Raw genomic sequence first — 25,173 nt, 5'->3', positions numbered from 1 at the left:
TCATCACAATACTATGCTACATTCAGTGTTTTTAAGAATAGCAATTATTCACATGGGTTTTGTATATATATAACTATTAAACAAAAAAATTGTATACACATAAATGATAAGTGTGTGAAATGTAATTGTATGCAATATAATGAATTGTGTCTCTTATACTATGTCATACAGAAAAAAATACATAGATTGCTCACTCCATACATCAGTTTTAGTACCAAAAAGAACAAGAACCACCAAGAAGAAGAGTAGAAGTAGAAATCGAGTAGCGGAACTATTAGTACTGCTACTTGACAATAGATGTAGCAGTACTGATAGTTCCGCTACTCGATGCTAGATGTAGACACTGAAATTAATAGTCTGATGTATGGAGTGAGCACTCTTGTCTTACTATATTTCTCTATGACTATGTGGAGTTACAGTCAAGGTCTAAATTATCGACACAGACAAAGGACCAAGCTTATGGCCTAGACATTAAGATAGTTCATAGATATTTATGGCCCCTTATCTGTATCAATATTTTAGACGCTAACTGTATGTATTGGCTGATAGTGAATGTTTTTGAGAGTTCCCAAAAAGAACTCTATGCCATGCTGTAATAAAAGAAAATATAATTTGTAATAAACCCTGTAGCTAAAGATTGCCTTTTACATCCCCATGTCTCTCTCCAACTAAAGTATTGCACTCTTAATCTGTTTATATTTATATTTGAGACACTAAAATGATAATTTAATTATCTAATCTACTATTATTAAATTGTACAACGGGACTTAATCGCGTATGTACAATTTAATAATGTGTAAAAATCGTGAAAGTTTAAATCAGTGTAATCTACTGTTATTGGTCTATTTAGTTTTATAATAAAAAGCCATTTCATTAGGCATTAGGGCAATCAAACTTTAGTATCTTGAATGTAAAAACAGAGTTTAATGACATATTGTATATTTTTTTATAATTTTCGTTTATGTTGAGCTCAGACAACCCTGTTTTACTCTGGGTCAAATGAGGATATGCAATCAGTCTTGATCTACAAAGCAAGTTACATTTTCTTGATTTATGTTATATAAGAAATAGTAGGTTCATTTTAATACTATGTACTGCATTTTAGGGTCTGATGTAATTTGAAAATGAAATACAACTTGTTAATATACTGTGACGAATTAAACAATATGATGTTGATAATTTTCTCTGCAAAGCATTATCCTTAAATCAACTTAATAATAATACCCTCGGTACCCTCCGTTGTTATCATCCATTTGGTAGGAAGGATCAAAACTAAGAACCAGTATAAATAAAATAGTGGGTTAATCTAACATATTATGTTTGTATTGGTTTAACACATTAATTGCCACCCAGCCAAACAAGTCATCCGCGCCAGGGCACGAAAATTTCGTCATATAAAGCTGTAGTACCACGATCTTGACTATCGGGTTGTCCGGCCTGGGGACGAAATCATAAAATTCCCGATACTCGGGTTTTCGGCACTGAATGTGTTAAAATCGGTTGTACTGTATGAGAAAAAATACCTAGTTCCCAATAAATAATGCGAAGAGATGATTCAAAATTCGGTCAGGATCCGTATCAATTTGTTTCGTCGAAGAATCATTGATTTCAGAAGAAAAATCGTGCCTCCGAGTTTGACTGCTGAACTAGATGGATTTAGGAACTAACGCATTGAGAACATTCCTTATTATCCCTTATGTTCTTAATATTTACTAATTGAAGGAATTTTACTAATAGGGTTCAGGTAAATAGTAACAGCAATGTATTTCATTTCGTCTAAACTTTGTATGACAATTCGCAGTACTGGGTTGTCTGACACGAGTGCCCACTAGTGAATGTGTTAACTAATTAATCATAACTACTTTGTGAATTTAAAGGTAAATATGTACAGTAAAACGGGATATTAAATAATAGCATCTTAGTCTTTCATAACATAAAAAAATGTATTCAATATTAATTTTTTACATCAAATCACAATAATATTTGGATTTAATCACATTCAAATGTCCATTACTTATATCTAACCGATATAGGGCTTTTATAAAGCCGTTTCTCTCTTAAATTATTTATTCTTAAGCCTGTGTAAAAAATACACATTAAGTAGGTATACTGAAAAGCAGTTGTGCCATTAATCTCATCAGTATTAATAAACCTTTGTGACAAATTCCATTTTTGTGACAGTATATATCATGATTACCATGTTATAATGTAAATTTTGTATTCAGCAAAATCTTTCTCTTCATTTCTACCAGGGATGTTGCGGATGCCGATTTTTTGACATCCGCGGATGCGGATGCGGATGCGGATTTTTAAAGGCTCACATCCGCGGATGCGGATGCGGATGCGGATGTCAAGATAGGTACATAAAAAACGGTCAAATATTACATTTTAGTAATTTTTAGTTAAAAAACCGGCCAAGTGCGAGTCGGACTCGCGTTCCAAGGGTTCCATACATTAAGTCCCACTCACGCTTGACTGCTCATTTCTAATAGGTTTTTTTGGTTAATGACTAAATTACCTAGCAGCCTAGCACTTATGTCGATGCTAAGACATTCCTGTATCGACCTGTTTCCACATCCGCATCCGCATTAAATCCGCATCGATTTTATGCGGATGCGGATGCGGATGTTGAAAATAATGCGGAAGTTCCGCGGTTGCGGATGCGGATGCGGATATTCGCAACATCCCTGATTTCTACAAGTAGCACCGACAGTTAAGTACGTTATAAGTACAATAAGTAGTTTTTCTGGAGGGAAGTCCTGGTCCGTAAGGTATGTAAGTTTTTTGTCGTGTCGATAATATTAACCTTATAGCGATTATGAACATTTTAACCGCCGTAGAATTTTACATCGAACATGCTCGTGTCGCTGGCGGTACGAAGTTACACGAAGTTTTGTCTTATTTATCAGACCGCGGCGAAATGATCCGGATTTGAATCTTATACATTAGTCTACGGCGGTTAAAAGGTTAATTATTATAATTATAAACTTAAATAGATGTCATATACAAAATAAAAAGTGACCCAGCCTTCGAGTTGCCGTGGCAGGATAAAAAACAGCATCTTTAGCTTTTGGATCTGGCTTGTTCACTTGTTTTAGTTTATAATTAAGTATATCAAAATCCCCTTCCCCCTTAAGTTATGTGTCCCTAGCTTTATAGGATTGTCACTTTTATAAAAAAATTATATTGCGAAGTTAAGGTTCACCAGAGATCCCCAATGAAATGGTTTCACACTCTAAGAGAACTATCTCTACAAGTAGCGCCATCTACACAACATTGATGAGGCACGCAACATGAATGAAGATTAATAATACATTATTTGTCTTTAGTTTTGCGTAGAGCGGTTTATTAGGAATTTTATGAGATGATTTTTTTGGCCCGGGGCCTAATCTGTTAAACAATAATACATTATTGTCGAGGTTCGGAAGTAGCTACTTGCTGTACCAGCAAGTAGCCTTCCAGCCGAGTCATATATAGTGCTTTTCTCAAAAATGGTGCAAGAAATAGAAATTACTTACCGGAGCAACGGTCTAATTATCACAGAAAAAAGTAAAACCATTGAAAATATTTGCTTTGCCGCTTTAAAAAAAAAAAGGAAGTGTATTTTTCTGCTGAAAATACGCCAACCTATTTGAGACATTTAAATAGTCGCGGTACCAACATTATAATAATAAGTGCTGATCATCTGTTTGGCTGTTTAATTGGACCTATGCCTTCATTTGATATGGCCATTTCAACTTCTAAAAAGTTTGGAACTCGTTAAATAATGGAATTTGTATGCAACATTGCAGAGTTGCAGTCCCGAAATCGACACTGTAATGTTTTTAACTTTTTAATTTTTTGACTGACCATAAACTACGCACTTCGCGACCAATTTTTTAACCGGCAACGTCGACTTTGCCGTTCATTTATGAGAAAAATCCTTTGTTTCTTTTATGCAGGGTGGTCAGCTCCCGTCTTCATGGCACATGCTAAAGCAGTCTTTAAAACGCATCTATCGTGATAGTATTAAGGTTCAAATTAATGTAACAGCTTATTCGAAGAACAATCAGCCACGCGGGTGGTAAAAACAACAGGGCATTATTTTTGATTGAATTCATGAATTCATGAAACAGCCCATTCGGAGATAACAAAACTTGTTATGTATCTCCGAATGGGCTCCATATAAATAGGAAGGTAAAATTTGTTTTTATACCGCTTGTTCCCGTTTACTTAAGTACATACTCACTGCATAAAGGAAACAATACCGTTTGTTCAACAGATTAGGGTCCGAGTAAAAAAAAAAAAACATTTCATAAAATTCACACTATAACGTGTCGCCGTTGTCTGTAGTAGGGTTTAAATGGTAGTTTTAGTGGCGTCGTCCGCGTCGACGTAGCGTATGTGGTGCTTGTGCGCGGCGCTCGCGAGGTCGCGCAGACTCTGCTCGGAGCCGGGGCCTAGCTGCCTCACCATGCCCGAGAAGGGTCCGTCCGGGTTCTGCAGCAGCTCGTGGGGGTGACCCATCTCCACGATTTGTCCCGCCTCCATTACCTAAACATTTAAAGAGTTTCATTAAAAATAGCGGCATTGCTAAAGCCCGCGGTCTATAGTAACGGTATTTGAAGGTTTGTCACTTTTGCACCTTAATGTCATTCATTACTCATTACACATAATCGAAAAGTCAGAGGGTTGTCACCATACTAAGGCCGTTTGGGAGAAATGCTGGCGGACTATTTATCTATTTATATTATTATCACCAAACGGATAAGTATTGCTAAAACATTTTACGGAAGACCTATGAAGCTCGAATTTGCCATGAACGCCGCATGAACGGGACAGAAGGTGGTGGGGCGTGTTGCTGTGTCGAAGGCCAACAATTCATTTTTGGTCATTGTATCAGCCGTCAGTTGTGAATCACGGGTCAAACATTTGTTGGAGTGGAGAAGAATTATACTCACAATGACTCGGTCAGAGTCTGCGACGGTATGTAGCCGGTGAGCGACGGTCAGCACCGTACAGTCCGCGAAGTACTTGCGGATGGACTTCTGTATCAACGCGTCAGTGCTGTAAAGATAACAATTATCATTGACTTCAGTGTCCACTAATATCTGAAAGGGACTCTATTGTTAAGATGTTAAAGTTCAATTTTGAGCACGTTAGACGTTGGTCTCTCACTTAGGGTCAACGTTGGCGGTGGCCTCGTCGAGCACGAGTAGACGGTTGCGCGCGAGAGCGGCGCGCGCCAGGCACAGCAGCTGTCTCTGTCCCGCGCTGAAGTTGGACCCACCAGAAGCAACCTCCGCCGATAGTGACGTCACGCTCTGCTTCAGCTCCACCTAAGTATAGTTGGTCAAACCAAATTGTCAGTATATAAGAACAAAAAAAAACTCATCCTTTTCCTTCGGGTACTAGTACTAGTGTAAGACAAAGACAGTATGATTCTCTCTGTCTATGTTTGAAGACAGTCCTTTGACAAACTGTAATATTCGATAATCAGGGCAAGTCTACTCTTTTTCAATATTAGGTATATTGTTATTGAACAGTGCAATCAGTTGCATTTAGGGGTTTCACTATCATATGTCCCCGCTTTGGTATCAGCTGGGCTGGGACAGTTGTGAGACTTGTGAGTTGGGAATGAAACTATTAAAAACGAAACTAACGTAAACGTTTGCCTTTCGTTTGGCGTATCAAATGGCAGTCGTTTTATTAAAGGTTGTTGCCAAACCTTGGGACTTTGTTGCTGAGAAAACCCTGGCCAGGGTTCCTTAGCAAGCCCTGGCAAGCAGCTGGGACAACTCTAGAAAGTGATGGATGACAACAATGACATATTGTTTTAGAAAAAATTACCTGTTCCAAAGCTCTCCAAATGTCTGCGTCGGTATATTTGTCGAACGGATCCATGTTATAGCGCAGGCTAGCCGAGAACAACACTGGCTCTTGCGGAATTATGGCAATCTTTGCTCTCAGCTCCTGTTTATAAAAATAAAGCGTATGTTATCCCATGTACAGTACATGTAAAAAAAACAAAAGTGCCTCACGTTTTTTCCTAATTATAAAAGAATAAGGTGCGTATCCGTAACCATACGTTTGACATAGACGTACCGTACTAAACTGGTATTTAAAATAGTAACCTTGAGAGCGATAGATCCAGTTTCGACGTCGTCGATGTAAACGTGGCCGTCGATGGGCGCCAGGCGGAAGAGCGCCGATATCAGCGAGGACTTGCCCGCGCCCGTGCGACCCACTACGCCCACCTACGAACAACACATTTTAGAACAAACACTTATCGAGAATTCGCAAAACGATAATTTTGCGACAAAATATCTTATACCTACAAAGTAAATTCCTGCAAAACAATAAGTACTTTAACTACTTAAAACTTGGAGGATATAATCAAACGGAGACGCCATGTCTGTAATTTTCTGTACAAAACAGTCTGCCGATTTTTGCGGGGGAGGGGAACGTCAAATGTATGCGTAACGTAAAAATAGCCATGTCAGATAAACGTCAGTCCATACATTGTGTATGACCGTTGGCCGCCTATTTTCGACAGAGGGGAAAGCCTGTTAATGGCTACTCCGTTTAGTTGTATCCTCCAAGACTTAAAATGGCAAAATGTGTGTATTTTTTAACCCTTGGAGTTCCAAGGGCATAAATTTGCCAGCCAAAAAACGACCTCGAATTTTTTTAGAATTTAATTTTGATTGTCAGGGGCCAAGGGGTTTAGATACGTACCTTCCAGCCGCTCTCAATAGTTATGTTGAGGTTTTTAAGCACGGGCTCTGCTTCTTTGTCGTAGCGCAGGTACAGGTCCTTGAAGACGAGCCTGGCGCGCTGCGGCCAGGCCGGCGGAGGCGAGGGCCCTGCTGTTTCCTATAATAACAATGATTATGATTAATTATATTTATTGCAACTGTCATAAAACTGGAAACTCTAAGTTGTATTTTTTCGATATGATAAATAAGTGGGCTAGGTGTGGAAAGATTGTGCTATTGTAACGTAAATGATGTAGATAGTCTGTATAGGTAATCAATGATTATTCATATTGATAAGTAACAATGTATTTTAACGGACATATTAAGTGTATCTTGTATACCTATATGTATAAATAGGTACTTTTTTTCCTTTCTTTCCTGCTCTCAAGTCTCAGTCGAGCCTGGCAGACAACATGCCAGCCGCTAACGCTCCGTAAAGAACGAAACACAACTGTCACTGTCACACTAATATGCAAGAGTGATAGAGAGACACTAGCTCAAGCGATTGTCACCTTGGCTGGGCCGCCAGGTTCCTTTGAGGATCAAATGTCTATTTCAAGGGACCAACTGCACTGTAAGACAAATATAGTCACAAACCATCCAAACCGCCGGTGTATACATTTGTCCCCATCGGGTACAAATGGGAATAGGGGCTTCATATAAATCCTCCTTCGCCTCCTCCTCGTCCGCGGCGGTCACGTGGGGCGGGGACAAATGGGAAAACACCAAAACGCCTCATACTTATTTATGAGCTCACATTTATTTTATTTATTAACATGCCGTGACGAATATTTACCTCCTGCGGTAGAGTGGTGTACTGTGTGACGCGCTCCACGCTCGTCATCTGCGATATCACCTCGGTGATCTGCTTCACGCCGTACTGCACCATGTTCACTAAGATGAGGCCCTGGCTGATTGCGAGTCCGACGTCGCCAGCTTTCGTCTTTACCGAGTCTTAAATATGATACAACTGTTAATCACAATTTATTTAAGAGGGTTTAAAGCAGGGGTTCCCAAACTTTTTTTAGGCACGCCCCCCTGCTGCCTAAAATGAAGTTCCCACGCCCCCCTTTTCGCTTCGATGCAAGGAAACGGAGAACTATTAGGTAATCGTGTTCAAATTTCCCGAGGCCCCGCGCTCCCTTAAAATGTAGTCACGCCCCTCTAGGGGGGCGCGCGCCCTACTTTGAAAACCTCTAGTTTAAAGTGAGGTTAGGTCTCCACATATATCGACATATCTTCTACATATACTACTCAGCAAAATAGTTCTAAAGAGCCCGAGCTTCAAGAGGTTGTCTTGTTTTCACCTCTCGTCACCATCGGTCACCATCAGCAAACCAACTTGATCGTGGCACAAACCTAAATATCAGCTCAGGTATTAACCTAAGTAAATTAACTAATTACCGCTGTGGTTACGAGGTAAAAAAAGTCTATGAAAAGGACCTCTGATATTTTAGGTCATACTTACTACTGAGAAACAGGAACGTGTAAGCGACTACCACCACGTAGCTCGCAGATATTAGGGACAGCCATATCGAAAACGCCGTGTTTGTGACTAACGTCAAGTACCTGAAATAGATAGAAATAATCAGAGTAGGTTTTATTATATTACTTATATAGCAATTATTTTTTACTTTCAACTAAGTAATAAGGCTAATTCTATAAAGTATAAAGAGAATCAACTATTAAATAATGACGTACGTCAACTATTAAATAGTGACGTGAGTTGCGTGAATAGCTTAACGCTTGCGATAAAAGCAAAGCGCTTTCTTACTGAACTACGAGCTAGAGTCAGACCGAGAAAAGTCTGCAGCGATTTTGATAGCCCACGCAGTGCAAGTGTCATTTTAAACGTCAAACTTCTATGAAATTATGACGTGTAAATAACACTTGCACTGCGTGGGCTATCAAAATCGCTGCAGACTTTTCTTGGTCTAACTCTAACATGGTAATTTAGTGTAGACACTGACCAGGCGGCGGTGTGCACGTCCTGCTTGTCGTCGAAGTGGCGCTGCAGCATGACCTGCGCGCCGCACGCGCGCACCGTCGTCAGCCCCGCCATGCTGGCCGACACGTGAGAGAACACCGGGCTGCGCGTCACTCCTTCCACTCTGAAAAATATTAACACTAATTAACCCTTTAACCGCCAGAGTCTGATAAATAAGACATTACATATCTAGCTCATTTCGCCACAGTCTGATAAATAAGACAAAGATCTGATTTGGTTTTTACAGCACATTTATAACTCCCGTAACTATATAGTTACGGGAGTTATAAATGTGCTGTTGGCATATGCCAACCATACTCTGCGTGGTACAATTGCTGTCGGTGGCGACACGAGCACGCTCGATCAAAAATTGCTGGCGGTTAAAAGGTTAAGTAATTATCACCACTGCATAATGTTTTAAATTTATCGGCTTTGTTTATTAAAATGTTTTAGCTTTATTTATTAAAAGTTTTAACCGTCTAGAGTAGCTATGCCTATTAAAGAACTTCAAATGTCTTGAAAGCGCCAAGACTAAAGCTCAAGGAAGTGTAGTTTCCTAAAGAAATAGTAATATAGTTCGTTTTTTTCCCGCAGTTACCTACACCAAAAATATGTTATTGTTCAATACGAATAAAAAGCGGCCAAGTGCGAGTCGGACTCGCCCATGAAGGGTTCCGTATTTAGGCGATTTATGACGTATAAAATAAAACTACTTACTAGATCTCGTTCAAACCAATTTTCGGTGGAAGTTTACATGGTAATGTACATCATATATTTTTTTTTAGTTTTATCATTCTCTTATTTTAGAAGTTACAGGGGGGGACACACATTTTACCACTTTGGAAGTGTCTCTCCCGCAAACTATTCAGTTTAGAAAAGAATGATATTAGAAACCTCAATATCATTTTTGAAGACCTATCCATAGATACCCCACACGTATGGGTTTGATGAAAAAAAAATTTTTGAGTTTCAGTTCGAAGTATGGGGAACCCCAAAAATTTATTGTTTTTTTTCTATTTTTGTGTGAAAATCTTAATGCGGTTCACAGAATACATCTACGTACCAAGTTTCAACAGTATAGTTCTTATAGTTTCGGAGAAAAGTGGCTGTGACATACGGACGGACAGACAGACGGACAGACAGACAGACATGACGAATCTATAAGGGTTCCGTTTTTTGCCATTTGGCTACGGAACCCTAAAAATGAGTTCCCGTTCAACGAGTGCCGCAAATTTGAACCTTAAATATTTTGCGAATCTGAACATCGATCGTCCGACTATAAGACTAAACGCCGAGTTACATCGAAGTAGAATCAACTGAAAGACAATGATCTTTCATCCATTATAATCATAATCATAATCACAAACAATAAAGATTATGATTATGATTATGATTATTACCTACCCATTATCCATCTACCAGTTAAGCTATACATAGATACAGGGATCATAACAAAACTAGCTGAAAACGCGAGCATAGCGAACGCGAAATTATAAGCAAAGCTAGTGGCCAAGTACATACGTTAATTAAAAAGAGGCCGGTTCCGATCTATAGGGCTAACAGCCCGAAGCGACTCAGCCAGGCGAGCTATCATACGAGGTCAAACTATCCAATTAGGGAAGCCCCGACACAAGATCACATATATCATTAGCTCGAGCAAAGCGTACCTTTTAATAGCTTGTGCCGTGCTGAGGTAAATGGCGGTCCAGATCCACATGAGCACGCCGCACACGAGCGTCGTCAACAACATGAGCGGGTTCACGATCGCCACCATCACCAGGATTCCACTCATCACCATCATTACCTGGCAAGAGACATGAACCAGTGTTAGAAATCTTATTACTACCCTACAGGGTCACTTGCACCATCCATGGTTACAGGGTTAGCCACTAACTCTGAGTTAACCATTGACAAGGGGTTAAATTTACTGGTAACTCCGGGTCTAACCAGATAACCCCGAGTTGGTAACCCTGGATGGCGCAAGTGGCCTTAAACGGTTTGGATATAAGAAGATAAATAAATGTATTAGTGTAAGTAGGCGCCTAGGTAGACCTGCGTATAATTATTTCATTTGATTTGACAAATCATGATTGGTCAAAAGAAAGCAGTACGTATAATATCTGATTTTACTTTCCTAATAAGTACTAGAATGACAGTTATATTACCGCAATGTGTCCGACCTTAGCGCAAAATTGTTACAAAAACATGATAATTTGGCAGTAAATTGGCCGATAAAACGATTTTAGTATCTAATAATATAAAAGGACACCTCTTGTGCATGTAGTGTATTCCTAATTATTATAAATAAATGTATTCTTATTCTTAAAAACAGAGATTTAAGGATATAAATCTGACATCGATAGTGACGATTTATTAAAATCTTATCGGTAGATCTTCACGAACGATTCACATGCGTTCAACCTTCAGGTTTTTCAGCCTTTCGAGCTTTCTTATTTGCTTCTTATCTACATAAGATATCTCGTCTGGCCTTGCACGTCGAATTTAAATGTTGCAAACAATGCAAACTCACTCATGCTGAATTGACAATCTCGACTTTGATCTCGACACGTCCGATATCAGAGTTGACATTTCAGATTTCAAAGAATCCCTGTCGGCTGTGAATACGTAGTATTTTAGGTCCTAGCTTTTATCTGTCCTTTGTCATTTATACAGTCACGTTTACAAATAGATATAAGAATACCTACAGTAGGTATCATTTTTTTATTCAAGACATAAAATACACGCCCGCGTTTAACTCTTTATCTCTCTTTAGACACGTCTTTACTAATTATGGGTCCTACTGGAGGGAAGTGGTAGCTGGGAATTTGGAGTTGGTATAGTTTTCTTTTTTTCATTGTTTCCAGTGGTAAAAGGTAAGAAAAAACAATCTCAGTTGTTACCCTTCGGGTACGGAACCCTAAATTGGGTTATACATATATATACTAGCACGTAAGATTATCTTCTACGATCGCTTGTACAAACATCAAATAGCCGCAAGGTAAGTAAATTTGCTAACAATGTTAAAGGCATTCAGATTAAATAAAACACATATCACTTTATTGCGACTAATTTTACTGTTGCATAGATTTAAAATGTGAATGTAAGTAGTTTTCCGCCACCCATAATCGAAATTACACGACGACCTGAAGTATTCTTATTATTTCTGAGTACATCCAGATTTTTTAATTACTTCCGTATCTCGGAATTATTAACTAAAAAACGATTTACCGGGTGGTAGGTAGGTAGGTAGGTGTTTCTAAACCGAGCGCTAACGTTTGACAACTCAGGTACCAACTACATATTATAGGTATGTATTATAGCATTGCGTTACGCGATATGTTCTTCTATCTCTAACATCTGTTCACTATAGCTGTTTAGTGATGATAATTGCAAACGTCAGTCCGGTGTTACCTGGATGCTGTCCAGGTACATCCTCGGCAAGATCTCGTCGACGACGCCCATGTCCTTGGAGAACCGGTTGAGGATGCGCCCTGAGGGGTTGGTGTCGAAGAAGCGCATGGTGGCCGCCAGGATGTTGCTGAAGATCTGGTTGTGCAGCCTGATCGAGCTCCTCATACACACCCACAGGAACAATATCGATCTACGACAAAACGTATAAATGTGATCTAAGCTTCTCAGATACTTCTTTGTATATCACAAATGAGCGCACCTATGTAATGTAAGATCTCTTGATCAATATGCTTTAGATACTTTTACCATCATTATACCGCACTAGTGCGGTTAATTACCATATAACGTGCCCTTGTTTGAAACTTTAAAAGGTCATATGTACTGTAGAGCGTTGTACGATGCACGTACGAATAGGTAATTCGCAATTCGTGTCGATTTATTCCTTATTTTCGCACTTGTATCGTAATGTAATATTACGTCACGGAGCCTATCTCAGGAACAATCATCGCGCCTTTCAAAGATAACGCCCGAACATGGACGTAGTATTTATTACAATACCTATTCCATTATGTTTTCAGTTCGATTCAGTCTCGATTGTAGTTGGGAGTAGGTAGTGTACCTACTCCCAACTACAATCGAGCACCTAAATGTATAGTCTCGTTATCAAATGCAGTAGTTATGCAAATATTGATATAGGAACACCTCGTAGGAACTGATGAAGACTTAATTAAAATGGTTTACAAATTGTGAACCGAGGTATATTCAGGAGATAACTGAAGCAGTAAATAAATATTTGCGGTGTTTAGTCAAAACAGTCACGTTGTCTAGACTATACCTAATACGTTTCTCGTGTATTGGTAATACCTACACCCGTCACCTCCTTGACTTTTCATTACAGAACCAACCAGGATTCGCTTATGAAGCCAGTACAACTTCTTTTTCGGTAAGTATATAACTTGGTATAATAAAAATTTCAGCTCTCTAGCATTATCCTAGCCGAAACTACGAGGGTTCGAAAATACGACGAAACGTGCCGAGAAAAGATATGCACTGCCTTTTGCCCTTTGTCTCGTCTTGGCGAAGCACGGCCGTGCCCCCAGATTACTCAAATCAAAATATAAATTAATTAAAAAAATGATTTGTTATCTAGCGTAGCCGTAATATATTTACCTGCCGGTAGTAAGTATTATGCAGCCGAGAATACCAATAGCCCATATGTAGATATAAAAGGTTGATTCTTCAATGGTCATTGCCGGTGGTTGGGGGTCAGAAGCATTGCTAAAGTTGGCGGGGGATGAAGTGCTGTTAAGGTCCAATGTTGAAGAATTGGAGGTAATGCTCTGGTTACTCATTTCTACAATGTTAGCCTCGACGTTGTTCATCCTGAAAAGATATTTAACATTAGATTTTAATAATGTGGTGCACCAGCTTCGTGCCAGAGTCGCTTATAAGCGAGTAAATGTAAAAGATAAACTGTCCAGCTAAATGATGAGATAGCAACTATGACGTCTGTCGTAGTTTAAATTAGTCCCTACGCAATGTGTAATCTCGGGCGTAGCACCTATGTTTAGGAGCGAAAGTTATGAAGTTGTAGGTGGAGTATCGTTGGACGACACCCAGGAATCCGTTAGTCATAAGTCAAATAGTGGAACAGATAGGCCGTAAAGATAGCCGACCCCAAGTAGAAGTATTCAAGTAACTTTTCACATGAAACCTATACCTACTGAAATGATACTGACTAGATTGAAATTATGGAAATATGTAATTATTGTAATATAACAATAACGAATAACTTTCCATACCGTTAGACTACTACACTACTAACTACAAGCATCGAAACGAGCAATAAGCATATCCCACATATATCTGTAAGGATCCATCCGTGGGTACCTCGGAGCTACTTTCCTGTGGATTGCTCCAGTATGGAGTCTGTTCGAATACATCGCGTATCTCACAACGCAAAATGATAAGGCAACAAGCACAACTACATACGTACCAGTGTGTGAGCCACAGGTCGCTAAGGGACGTGACCACCTGCGCAAGCACGATGCCAAGGACGGTCAAGAGCAGCAGCCCCCAGCCGCCGCCGGCTCGGAAGTACTGCGCGTACACGGACCCCGACACGCGCCCTGACAACAGATGGTTAGGAAAATTCATTCAACAAATGCTAAGTATTGTATACTTGTATATTATTTAAATTTTCAGTAGGTATATTTAATCAGCTTTCTGATACCCTTCGCAATTTTTACAACGAAGAGAGAGCGGTTTTGATAACCGTTACACCGGAGACGTGCGCCTGCGTCATTGTCTCCCGGCAGGTTATGGGCCCCTGCAGCAACATGCGAAACAACATACTAAAAGTTGATACTTATCGCTTTCCGGATCTGAACTATCTCTTAGAACATTTGTCGTAAGGCAGCGGATTAAGAAGACCTTAAATGCTACCGATTTTACCGCCGAAAGAAAATGGTTTACAATTCTTAACAATACTCTACTTTAAATAAAGTCAACATCCCTAACAGCAGCAGCGGTAACATACGAGTGAGGTTGGCCAGACTGTAGTAAGTCTGAACATAATATGTTGGAAGCGAATTGATTAGCACGTGTAAGCATGTACAATTGTATTAATAAGGGCCATCTGTTTCATGAAACAATCTGCATAAGCAATATAAATAAATGTTGCCTTATTGACACATGTTAATTGTTTGTCTTACAATCCGAAAGGGATAAAATGTTGAAATCAAACTGGATTAGCAGTCAAATAAGGGTATTTTAAGAGGAAATACCAGTTGAGTCTTGTCCCTTCTCAGATTTGAGAATTTTAGGAAAATATCTCCGTCGCACTGACGGGGGCGGCTCGTAAAATTAGTGCGATAAGGACAACTGCAGCTTAGGCGAAAAATCCTTCGTAAATATCTCAGATATCTAGATTGTTTTCCTCCTCCAAAACTTGACCAATTATAACCAATTGTATTTTGGGAACGGAATGAGAAAGAAGTCTCTGATCTGTGTCTGACCGCTTTGATTTACCGCGTTTACGGCACATTTAATCTAACACAGTTCTTATATAAACAAGAATATCAAAAAAAGCAAAATGTACAGACAGATTTGGTAATATTGTACTATTTGTACCCATATAAAAAATATTAATTTAGGGCCAAAATCCAGAGAGGAAAATGTTGTCCAGAACGTTTGTATGGAAAAATACCACTAATGTTTCCTCTTAATCCCCTCTGAGAAATTTAGATAGGTATTACGCCATTTTTACAGATGACTAGGTTTTTTTTCTAGGGCTTAATTCCCCAAGGGCGAAAATCGGAACCTAATTACTAAGCTTGCCCTGTCCGTCCGTCTGTTTGTCAGTGGTCGCTATCTCGAGAACCGTTATGTGCAGATTGACAGTTGCTTCATCCAGAAATTAAACATTATTTGGTTATTGTTCTCATCGCAAACGCAATGTACCCACCTTTTTCCATCAACTCTGCGGTTTCTGGCTGTTCTTCGTTTTCTTCCTGATTCGCTTCTACCGTTGAACTAACTGCGCTTACTAGAGACTGTAAAATAAAACGAGCTTCATAGTTATTTTTCTAATTTGTGTTAACCCAGTTGACAACAGGAATTTAACTTGCAGTAGGACTAAGATGGCCGGCTCTTTATCATTTGTCACCATGGCTGTCACGTTCTAACAAATATGTAAGTGCGAAAGTGACGCATATAGCATGACAGGTGATAAAAATGCGACCATGATAGCTGGTCTGGATTTAATTACATCTAGACCCCGCGACAGGTGACACTTATTTAACCGACAATTAATAATATCAATGCAATAAGGTTCACCAATGCTGCCCTCCTAAGGTAAAAGGCCGTATTTTCATATAGTGTTCTTTGAAAATACGGCCTTTTACCTTAGGAGGGCAGAATGGACTATCAACTGTGTCAAAAGTGGTGTGACATACCATAGTGCGTGTCCGTTGGTACAGTCCGGGAGCTCCCGGGACCGGGGCTTCCTCTACCACTTCATCCTCCTCGATCAGCTCGTCAAATAATGGCGACTTGGAAACTTCCTCGAATTTGCCCTCGATCTCCACTTCGCCCTAATCAACAATAATAGGCTACATGACTAATTTTCATTTATGGTATCAATCGATCGGGTTTGTTTTTAGGATAAATGTCTATATGGGACCCATTGCATTAAAGCAACACATTAGTCAGAAATTATAGTCAAAGTCCGACAGTCGCACTTCACTCGCGAAATGCCCCTCACAAAAGGATAAGCGAACGTGACGTCAAGGTCTCTGAGATCCCATCATTGTAGTATGGACAAAACAAGAAAATTCTAAGGCTTGTAATGTTTTGTAGCATTGCCTGTAAACATTTTCCAATGTGGTCATAAATCAATTTTTTCTATGTCTATGTCTAAAATTGCGTTTTTGTCGGTGAAATATTGCGTTTAAAATGTGTATAGTAGTTGCAATACAAATTGTTTTGGATAAAATGTAAGGAATCGAATGGTAGGTATCCTTACTTTTATCGTTTTTGGAAGTTAAAAAAAACTTAAATATTGAAACTTTCAGGTCCTGTATTTTTGTAACATTTCTGTATTTTATTTTAATATCCACATTATTGCTCCTGTGCTACCTATTTTACTAGATTTTGTTATAAAATTCTACATGTGTCATCAATGTCATCATCCCTATTGCAAAGACTTGACGGGAAGATTGGGGATGAGATTTATTTATGCAATAGATAAGTTACTTTAGTCGTAGTTTAGATGTATAAAAGGGAGGTTGACAATTTGTTAACGTCGACAGTTATTGTTACTTACTTGTGTCTGGTGAAGATCTAAAATAAGATTAATTAAACACAAAGTGATTGGTAATTAGGATACCAAATTGATTAGAGACTGACGCGCCTGTTAGTTCAGTTGGTTCAGTGCTGTCAAAGAAAATTAGAAGATTCTTCACAGCACACTGTATAAATAACATAAGTACTCGGCGCTCTAATGCCGCAGTTACGAGGATTAATAAGTATAGATAATATCGTCATAAGCATTTGTAGGTATGTATTTATTATACAAATAATTGCATAGTTCTATAACTGTAGTGACCTTGCAGCCTAAGACGTTGTGTGAGAGCCTACATACATACATAATACATACGTAGTATCAGGATTTTTTATTTTTTAAACTCTACCTATATAAATTAGTAGTTATGTATATGACTATGTATTAACAGTGTAAGTGTAAACTTATACATGTGTTTATTTAAAGAATAAAGAATAAATTACATACTAATATAACCCACACACAGATATAGTCGACAACCACACAGATACAGAACTACTCCTGTAAAATATTTATAATAAGATGTTGCTATCATAGCGACTACCAGGACGATTACAGTAGGGGAGTCCCTAACAACAAGACCTTTATACAAATACATGTGTCACCTGGTCTTGAGGCCGATAACAGGAATATGTACATAGGTACATTTAAAAACGCGTTTATGTTTATTTAAACACGTACTTCGCAAACATATATGTATAGTAATGTAAAGCCAATATCAAAAAAGTCGCTCTGGAATCTAATGACTTTAAAATGTCAACGAATGATATTTATTTAAATATTTTTAATAAACTCACTCGGACTCAATTCACTAAAATTTCGTAGTCTATAAAAGATTTTTTATACTATTGAAAATTATTTTCAATCATTCAGTACCGGACACGAAGTATCCCGGTGACGCCGGTCTGTGAATATGTTTTTTTAAGATAACAGTTGAAGCTGAGGGAAGCTAAATAAACAATTAAAGAGAGAGGTTAAAAAACGAGGGAAAACAGCATCCATTGGTTGAAGTATTATGTATGTTATATTTAGTTAGACTATGACAAAGACTGGATACAGTATTCCAGTTGCCATGGCTAAGCGCAGAAAGCCTGTGCTTGACATTACAGAATGTTCAGAAGCTTATACCTATTTGTGATCGATTTCAAATCTTTTTAAATCGTTTGAAATGAAGTCTGTCCGGTACTAGGTGCCTCTTGCAAAAAATGAAGTATTTGTCACAAAAGTATACTTTATGTTTTCAAATCAGTTGTAGAAGTGGCATGTGTGTTATTTTATTTTGATTCCACAATAAATTAATATTTTTTCAAATACTTGTTTTTATTTTCTCCAAAAAGCTTTAGATGTCCGCCACTGGGGGACTTTCCCTTACGTATCACTAGACTTATGAAACTAATCGTGAATCATTCAAAACAGTTCCCCTTACGTACGTTGTAAAGTTTGTCTAATCGAAGCGATAATTGTATTGACAGTAAACAGACAAATGTTTTGTCTAATAAATCAGATAACATAAAGACGCAAAGACAGCTGTGTACTTATCATGGCGTAATATGATAAGATATGAAGTACTGACACTCAAAAAAATTAAAGCCATCATCATCAAGTATTGCACAAATAGGCGTTATCGTGATCAGGAAGATTTTATTTTATCTTATTAATCAAACTTGTTACACAGCATTACAGCATTACTAGATACAAAGGCAATTCAAAACTACAAAAACCAATTGTAATACAAAATAACACATAATAGTGAAAAGGGTTAGAATTCTGCTTCTGTCAAATGTTATCTACGAGTACATAGAGTAATTTCGACATTATTTCCTTAAGTAACGGGCGAGGGCTTATAATCTTGTCGACACGATTTTCATAGTAATCCAGGCACATGATGGAGGGAGGGAGTAAGCTGACTTACGTTGCGCAGGATGATGATTTTGTCGGCAGTCTTGAGGTGGTGTAGCTGGTGCGTGACGAGGATGCGCGTGGTGTGCCGCAGCAGCCCGTTCACGCACTCCGACACAAGGTGCTTCCCCACGTGCGTGTCTACCGCCGACAACGGGTCGTCCAACAAGTAGATGTCCGCCTGGGTCAAACACAAATTTAGTTTTTTAGGGTTCCGCATCTCATAAGGAAAAATCGGAACCCTTATAGGATCACTTTGTCTTTTGTGATCCGTCTGTCTGTCAAGACCCTTTATCTCAGGAACGTGTGAAGATATCGAGTAGAAATTAAAATCATATACTCAGGTCTGCAGTCCCTTGAAGCTGTCTAATAATTAAACTTCCAAGTTAACGTAAAAAAATTTACGGCCGTGTATTATGCCGCAAAAACATATACGACACTCAAGGGAATCAAAATTTATAGAGTACTTTCCGTTGACCTAGAACTATGAAATTTGGCAAGTAATACCGTCTTATTACTACTAGTATGGAGAACAATCTGAAAACTATACATTTGTATTTTAATCATAAATTCCTAACCTATTTAGGTATTATAACATGAGTCCGAGTCGTACTTATCCGTTTTTTTCGTTATATGTAATTTCATGCCCATCGCATAACTTCAAGCGCTTCGAAACAGGTAAGATTTCGTTGGAATTTTCAAATACAAAGTTCTCTAAACATAAATAAAAAATGCTAATTATGTTCGAGTGCCGATAATTTAAGAGTTTCGCCCACGTTCGTGACAAGCTAATTTACTCGTAGTAGTAAAAGTGGCAATTACTGCAAATAGGAATAAATTGTTTCCTAAGATTTTCACGTCCTTATTTATTTATTACGTTTCGGTTGTGAATTGTGGAGCAACGTAATATAGCACAATCGTACTGGGGGGCTATTCATAAATTACGTCATTTCAAATTAGGGTCTGGACATCGGATGATGGTAGCATGACGTATAGGAGGAAACGGGGTCATTGGAAGCATGATTTTTGGATGAAACAGCCCCTAGGACAAAGGTCGAAATCTCTAGAACGGTCCTGAGACGTCGTATGTAGGTTGTATACTCGTATTTAATAAACCGGCCTTGAGCATGTCGGGTCGGGCCATGCTCAGTGTAGAGTTCCATCGTTACCCGTCTGTCACAATAGACCTTGAACGGGTACTAATTAGTAAGTATAATGTACATACCAAGCAAAAGGGAGTAACTATCACAGCGCTTTGTACAGTTTGTACGTCTTTTTACTAAGTATGAAGAAAAGATTTTTTGCGGTATCTCAAAGTTCAGTTAAGCCGTTTATGAGTTATCGCAAAATAAAGTTTACATTAAATTGATACGAGTACCTATATCGTATCTTAAAAAATATACCTAGGTACCCCTTTTTTGTTGATCATATTTTTTTAAGAAACTAGTTTTATAATGTACCCATGTAACATGTATGACTTTATAAGATTAAAATGCAATATATGTTTATTATACCTTTTAGTGACAGTGATAATGGTAAGCAATACAATTAAAATATTTATTGCTAGTCGTATTGATACTAACGATAATCACTGTGAGGACGATTTTATAAGCTATCGTAATTCCTTGTTACCTACCTACACGTGTAAGACGCATCAGAACTAATATAATTTTATGATAACATAGACACATAGGTAATTACGACGCACTGATAAGATCAAAGAAAACGTAAGAAATGCACATGAGAAAATCTCGCAGTGCTAACTCAAGTGGAGATAAATAAGGAGGCCAAGGGGGCCAGGTTGGAAACCAAACGTGTATTTAAGAAGATATAATTATGAAAAACACTTGATTTTTCATAGATAAACTAGCCTCCGCCAGTAACCTCGTCTGTGTACCATTCGTAACAAAAATCTATTCAAAATTCCCCCCTTTAAATAAATCCTTTTTTAGGGTTCCGTACCCAAAGGGTAAAAACGGGACCCTATTACTAAGACTCCGCTGTCCGTCCGTCCGTCCGTCCGTCCGTCTGTCACCAGGCTGTATCTCACGAACCGTGATAGCTAGACAGTTGAAATTTTCACAGATGATGTATTTCTGTTGCCGCTATAACAACAAATACTAAAACCAGAATAAAATAAAGATTTAAGTGGGGCTCCGATACAACAAACGTGATTTTTGACCGAAGTTAAGCAACGTCGGGCGGGGTCAGTACTTGGATGGGTGACCGTTTTTTTGCTTGTTTTGCTCTATTTTTTGTTGATGGTGCGGAACCCTCCGTGCGCGAGTCCGACTCGCACTTGGCCGGTTTTTTAGTAGAGCTTTACAAAATTTCAAGAATAATGATTTTAATTTCAAACTACTACCTATAGAGGGTTCTTATCAAAGTAAATTTTGTAGTCACATTAAATTTACTGCCATCTATAAAAAATAAACATGAAAATGTACGTATAAAAATATCAAAAAATGTATATGGATAATTTTTTATTTATTTTATTTTTTATAACGCTATATGATTTGTTTGACGCATGTACTTTCACCGTTATGTGATAATTTTATTAAATATCAAACGGTGTCGCCAACGCCATCTACCCGAGTATATAGGCCAATGGTGTGGCGCCATCTATTCGAGAATAACTTTTTGTTGAAGGCACTTTTTTTCCTTAGACTTATCTTATACGGAGTACATAAATCTTTGCTCTAAGATTTTAGGCTTTGCGTTGTCTATTGTATATCAGTATCTTTAAAACGAAACTGGTTTACTCGTATTTATTTCCAAAGGAAAATCAATTTCTAGTGCAGACTTACTTCTAGAGGTGACACAAGCAATGAGGCGCGATGCTTTAGCGGGGCGTAATGTACGGCAAGGCTGGAGCGAAATTTTAAATAAAAATAAGGTCGAAAAAATTATTATAAAGAAGAATAAGTAACCGACTTTGAAAGGTTAAAATAAAATATGACCACGAATATGCTACTGCATATAAGCACTAGCAACTGATACGTTTCAAGTCGGTGCCTACATCATTTATCTTATCCTATCTTATAACTTTAAACGAGGAATTCTTGTATATATATTTATTTATATGTATAAGTATATATTTCGGCAATATCGGGAACGGGTCTAACGATTTCGATGAAATTTGCTATATGGGTTATCGGGGGAGAAAAATCGATCTAGCTTGGTTTTATCTCTGGGAAAACGCGCATTTTTAAGTTTTTATATGTTTTCCGAGCTAAGCTCGGTCTGTCAGATATTAAGTAATTACCGCCATCGATCCCTAGCAACTAGACCTTCGGTTCGCATGTGTTACGATATGGAATCGAGTGTTTACCGGTTGCAAATGTACATTATGCATTGTGAACTGATAACCTCTTTCCTCCTTTGTTTTAACTTCTCGGGACACAAACAGTCATAATGATATATTCAAAGAACTCTCGATTGTATTGTTTTGTTGTCTAAATACTACGAGTACTAAGAAAGGATCAAATTAACAGTAGCGTCCTTTTAAGATTTCTATGCCACAGCCATTTATCTAAAAAATATAAGGTATATTCGAATAAAATGTTGAACATATTTAGGTATATTTTGTGAGCCCCTACTAAACAATATATATTTTTAATGGAGGCACTCCATGTTACATGTAACAAGAGAAAAAAAACAATGGGTTGCACTCCGGGAGTGCCGGCAGAAGTGAAAACTACAAATATTACATCTACACCCTTTTTCTATGCTGACACCCGATTCCCCGGATGTCATCTTGACTTTTGCAGTTTTAATTTCCTATATTTATTAAACACATTGAATCGATGCTATACAAATCTATGCCTTGCTTTGCCTTTAATATTCCTTGAGAACCGATAACTACAGAAATATCTACCTACATTTTGTACCTACTCACCCGAGCGAAGCCGGGTTTTCATCTAGTATATTTATAAAGTACTCACTCATTTTCTTTCGCTATTTCTTCGTCACTTTTTTCATTAATAGTTAATAGATGCACTTTGTACAATTTCCATATTTTAAACACTTTATATACACGAATTTTACGAGTACACAGACGGTCGAGCCATCAACAGTCACCATCCATGGATGTGCGTAGCACGCTGTAACACAAACACACACGCACATTCGCGCAAGCGCCCTGCGCCGCTTAAACGAAACAGCAGGCTCATCAGGCATACATTTTCGCCGCGCGGTACAAAGAGAGAGTTACGCGATTACGTAAGAACGTCTTACGCTCTCGCGACTCTCGCGAGTTTAACATTTTTTCCTCATCACTAAAAGTGCATAACGCCGCTAAAGAAGTTTTCACTTCAAAAATCAGTACCTAAATACCTTGAACGTGTGTCACATCATCTGACAGGTCTTTAAAAATAATAGAAAACAGGCTCGTGCTGAAATACTTGAATTGTGCCTGCTTAGCTTGCTTATCCTTTACGACTATGAATCCTTTTATATAGCATATAATATGTGTATGGATGACAAATCCGTCGCCGCTAAATTTTTCAAAATTGGAGCCTTTTTCTAGTGACAGAGCTGGCGTGGCAGATCATTGATGATGTTTCGGTGTTGGTGGCACTGAGGCAGTGTAGAGGCATAGAGAAAAAAATACATAGAGTGCTCACTCCATACATCAGTTTTAGTACCAAAAAGACTATTAGCATCTAGCATCGAGTAGTGGAACTATCAGTACTGCTACTTGACAATAGATGTAGCACCGACCGGAAAGTCTTATCTCAACAGCATAAGACTTTCCGGTCGGTGCTACATCTATTGTCAAGTAGCAGTACTGATAGTTCCGCTACTCGATGCTAGATGTAGACACTGAAATTAATAGTCTGAGCTGATGTATGGAGTGAGCACTCTTGTCTTACTTATTTCTCTATGGTAGAGGTGACTGACCTGTCTGTAGCACGCGCGGGCGAGCCCGATGCGCGCGCGCTGCCCGCCGCTCAGGCTGATCCCGCGCTCCCCCACCAGCGTCGAGTCGCCGAGCGGCAGCAGCTCGAAGTCGCGGACCAGAGCGCAAGCTGTAACCACCTATATACAGAAGTCACTTTAGTAAGAAACATCACGGAACAAGTACCTACTTCATTTCCTGCTTCGCTGGTTGTTACGTCCCTAGGTCCCTACTGCTCCTTAATATGGGTACCGTATTGAGATATTTGAGATTGACAATGTGCTCAATATAAAACTAAGCAAAAGTGTTTATTTGTGATATGTCCCCGAGAAAAAAAAAATATATACAAATAAGTAGGTAAGGTAGGTGTTATTATTAATAATTACCTACAATTTGAGACTTTAAGTATAATACAATGTTTGTTATATTGCTACACGCAATCCAAACAGGCCACGTAGCCAACGTGCCAATCGCTTACGCTCCGTAGCGATCGAAACACAACTGTCACTGTCGCACTAATATGGAAGAGTGATAGAGAGACACAAAGCGATTCGATGGCGAAGCGATAGCGATTGTCACCTTGGCTAGGCCGCCAGTTGTGATTAGGTACGTCTAGTTTAAACTAACCACAAACGTATTGAAAGGGCTATTATCTAGCCTACTCGGCAGTGACCATGCATAAGATGCGGGTATCCCGGGTTTGAATCACGGTAAGGTCGTTTATTTGTGTGTTTATCACAGATAACTGTTCCTAAGTTATCTATATGTTAAAGTATTTATTTATTATATATATATTATTATGTATCATCGTCTAGTAGGTACTCACAACAAGCGTCATTAAGCATACTGTGGGACTAGATCGATTTGTATAAGATTATCTGATAATTTATTTATTTATTTATACAAACTTGGTATTACGTAACTAAAATTCTTTAAATGCGAGGCACGTTATAGCCTGGTATATTCTGCTCATAAAAGTATAAATACAAATAATGCACCATTTATAAACAAGAACGACTATATTTATTGCCTTTTCATTTGCTAATATATTTGTAAATGTCTTATTTTACTGCGAAGTAAATATAACTAGCACTTAAATATATATAAGTACCTATAATAGTCACATACATTACATAATAACCGGACTGGCAGGAGTGGCAGGTTCATAGTGAATGACCTACGTATGACGTCATATGTTGGGGTAGTTGGTAAGTAGTGTAAATACTATAATAAGTTTTTTTTTACTATAAAAGTAGCTTGTAGTAGTATCTGCACCATAAATTTTCTATGCAACAAACAAATAAGCGACATACCATTTTATATGGGTTGTAGTACATAGTTAAACATAACAGAATTAACAGATGATAGTTAGATCCGGTTCTGCATCAGATCATTG

The 25,173-nt window shown here is 38.4% G+C and overlaps 1 protein-coding gene across 1 annotated transcript in view; it reads right to left on the bottom strand.

The window, feature by feature from the left end:
* Positions 1–4,316: 4,316 nt before the first annotated feature.
* The window catches only part of LOC134661411 (ATP-binding cassette subfamily C member 4-like), a 38,541-nt gene continuing 17,684 nt past the window's right edge, over positions 4,317–25,173 (bottom strand). The window contains exons 9-25 of the mRNA XM_063517483.1: positions 23,780–23,917; positions 18,891–19,058; positions 16,092–16,229; positions 15,602–15,689; positions 14,132–14,264; positions 13,306–13,518; positions 12,136–12,325; positions 10,392–10,528; positions 8,708–8,848; positions 8,206–8,306; positions 7,534–7,691; positions 6,718–6,855; positions 6,114–6,236; positions 5,830–5,952; positions 5,158–5,318; positions 4,941–5,046; positions 4,317–4,533 (exon numbers count right to left, since the gene is read on the bottom strand). Of these exons, the coding sequence (XP_063373553.1) occupies positions 4,339–4,533; positions 4,941–5,046; positions 5,158–5,318; positions 5,830–5,952; positions 6,114–6,236; positions 6,718–6,855; positions 7,534–7,691; positions 8,206–8,306; positions 8,708–8,848; positions 10,392–10,528; positions 12,136–12,325; positions 13,306–13,518; positions 14,132–14,264; positions 15,602–15,689; positions 16,092–16,229; positions 18,891–19,058; positions 23,780–23,917 (2,451 nt within the window). The 3' untranslated portion in view covers positions 4,317–4,338. The remainder of the gene's footprint in view (positions 4,534–4,940; positions 5,047–5,157; positions 5,319–5,829; positions 5,953–6,113; positions 6,237–6,717; positions 6,856–7,533; positions 7,692–8,205; positions 8,307–8,707; positions 8,849–10,391; positions 10,529–12,135; positions 12,326–13,305; positions 13,519–14,131; positions 14,265–15,601; positions 15,690–16,091; positions 16,230–18,890; positions 19,059–23,779; positions 23,918–25,173) is intronic.

This window comes from Cydia amplana, chromosome Z, assembly GCF_948474715.1.
Source record: "Cydia amplana chromosome Z, ilCydAmpl1.1, whole genome shotgun sequence".
Classification (NCBI taxonomy): domain Eukaryota; kingdom Metazoa; phylum Arthropoda; class Insecta; order Lepidoptera; family Tortricidae; genus Cydia; species Cydia amplana.
The sequence above is the reverse complement of the archived record's forward strand: the minus strand, read 5'-3'. Positions and strand labels throughout refer to the sequence as shown.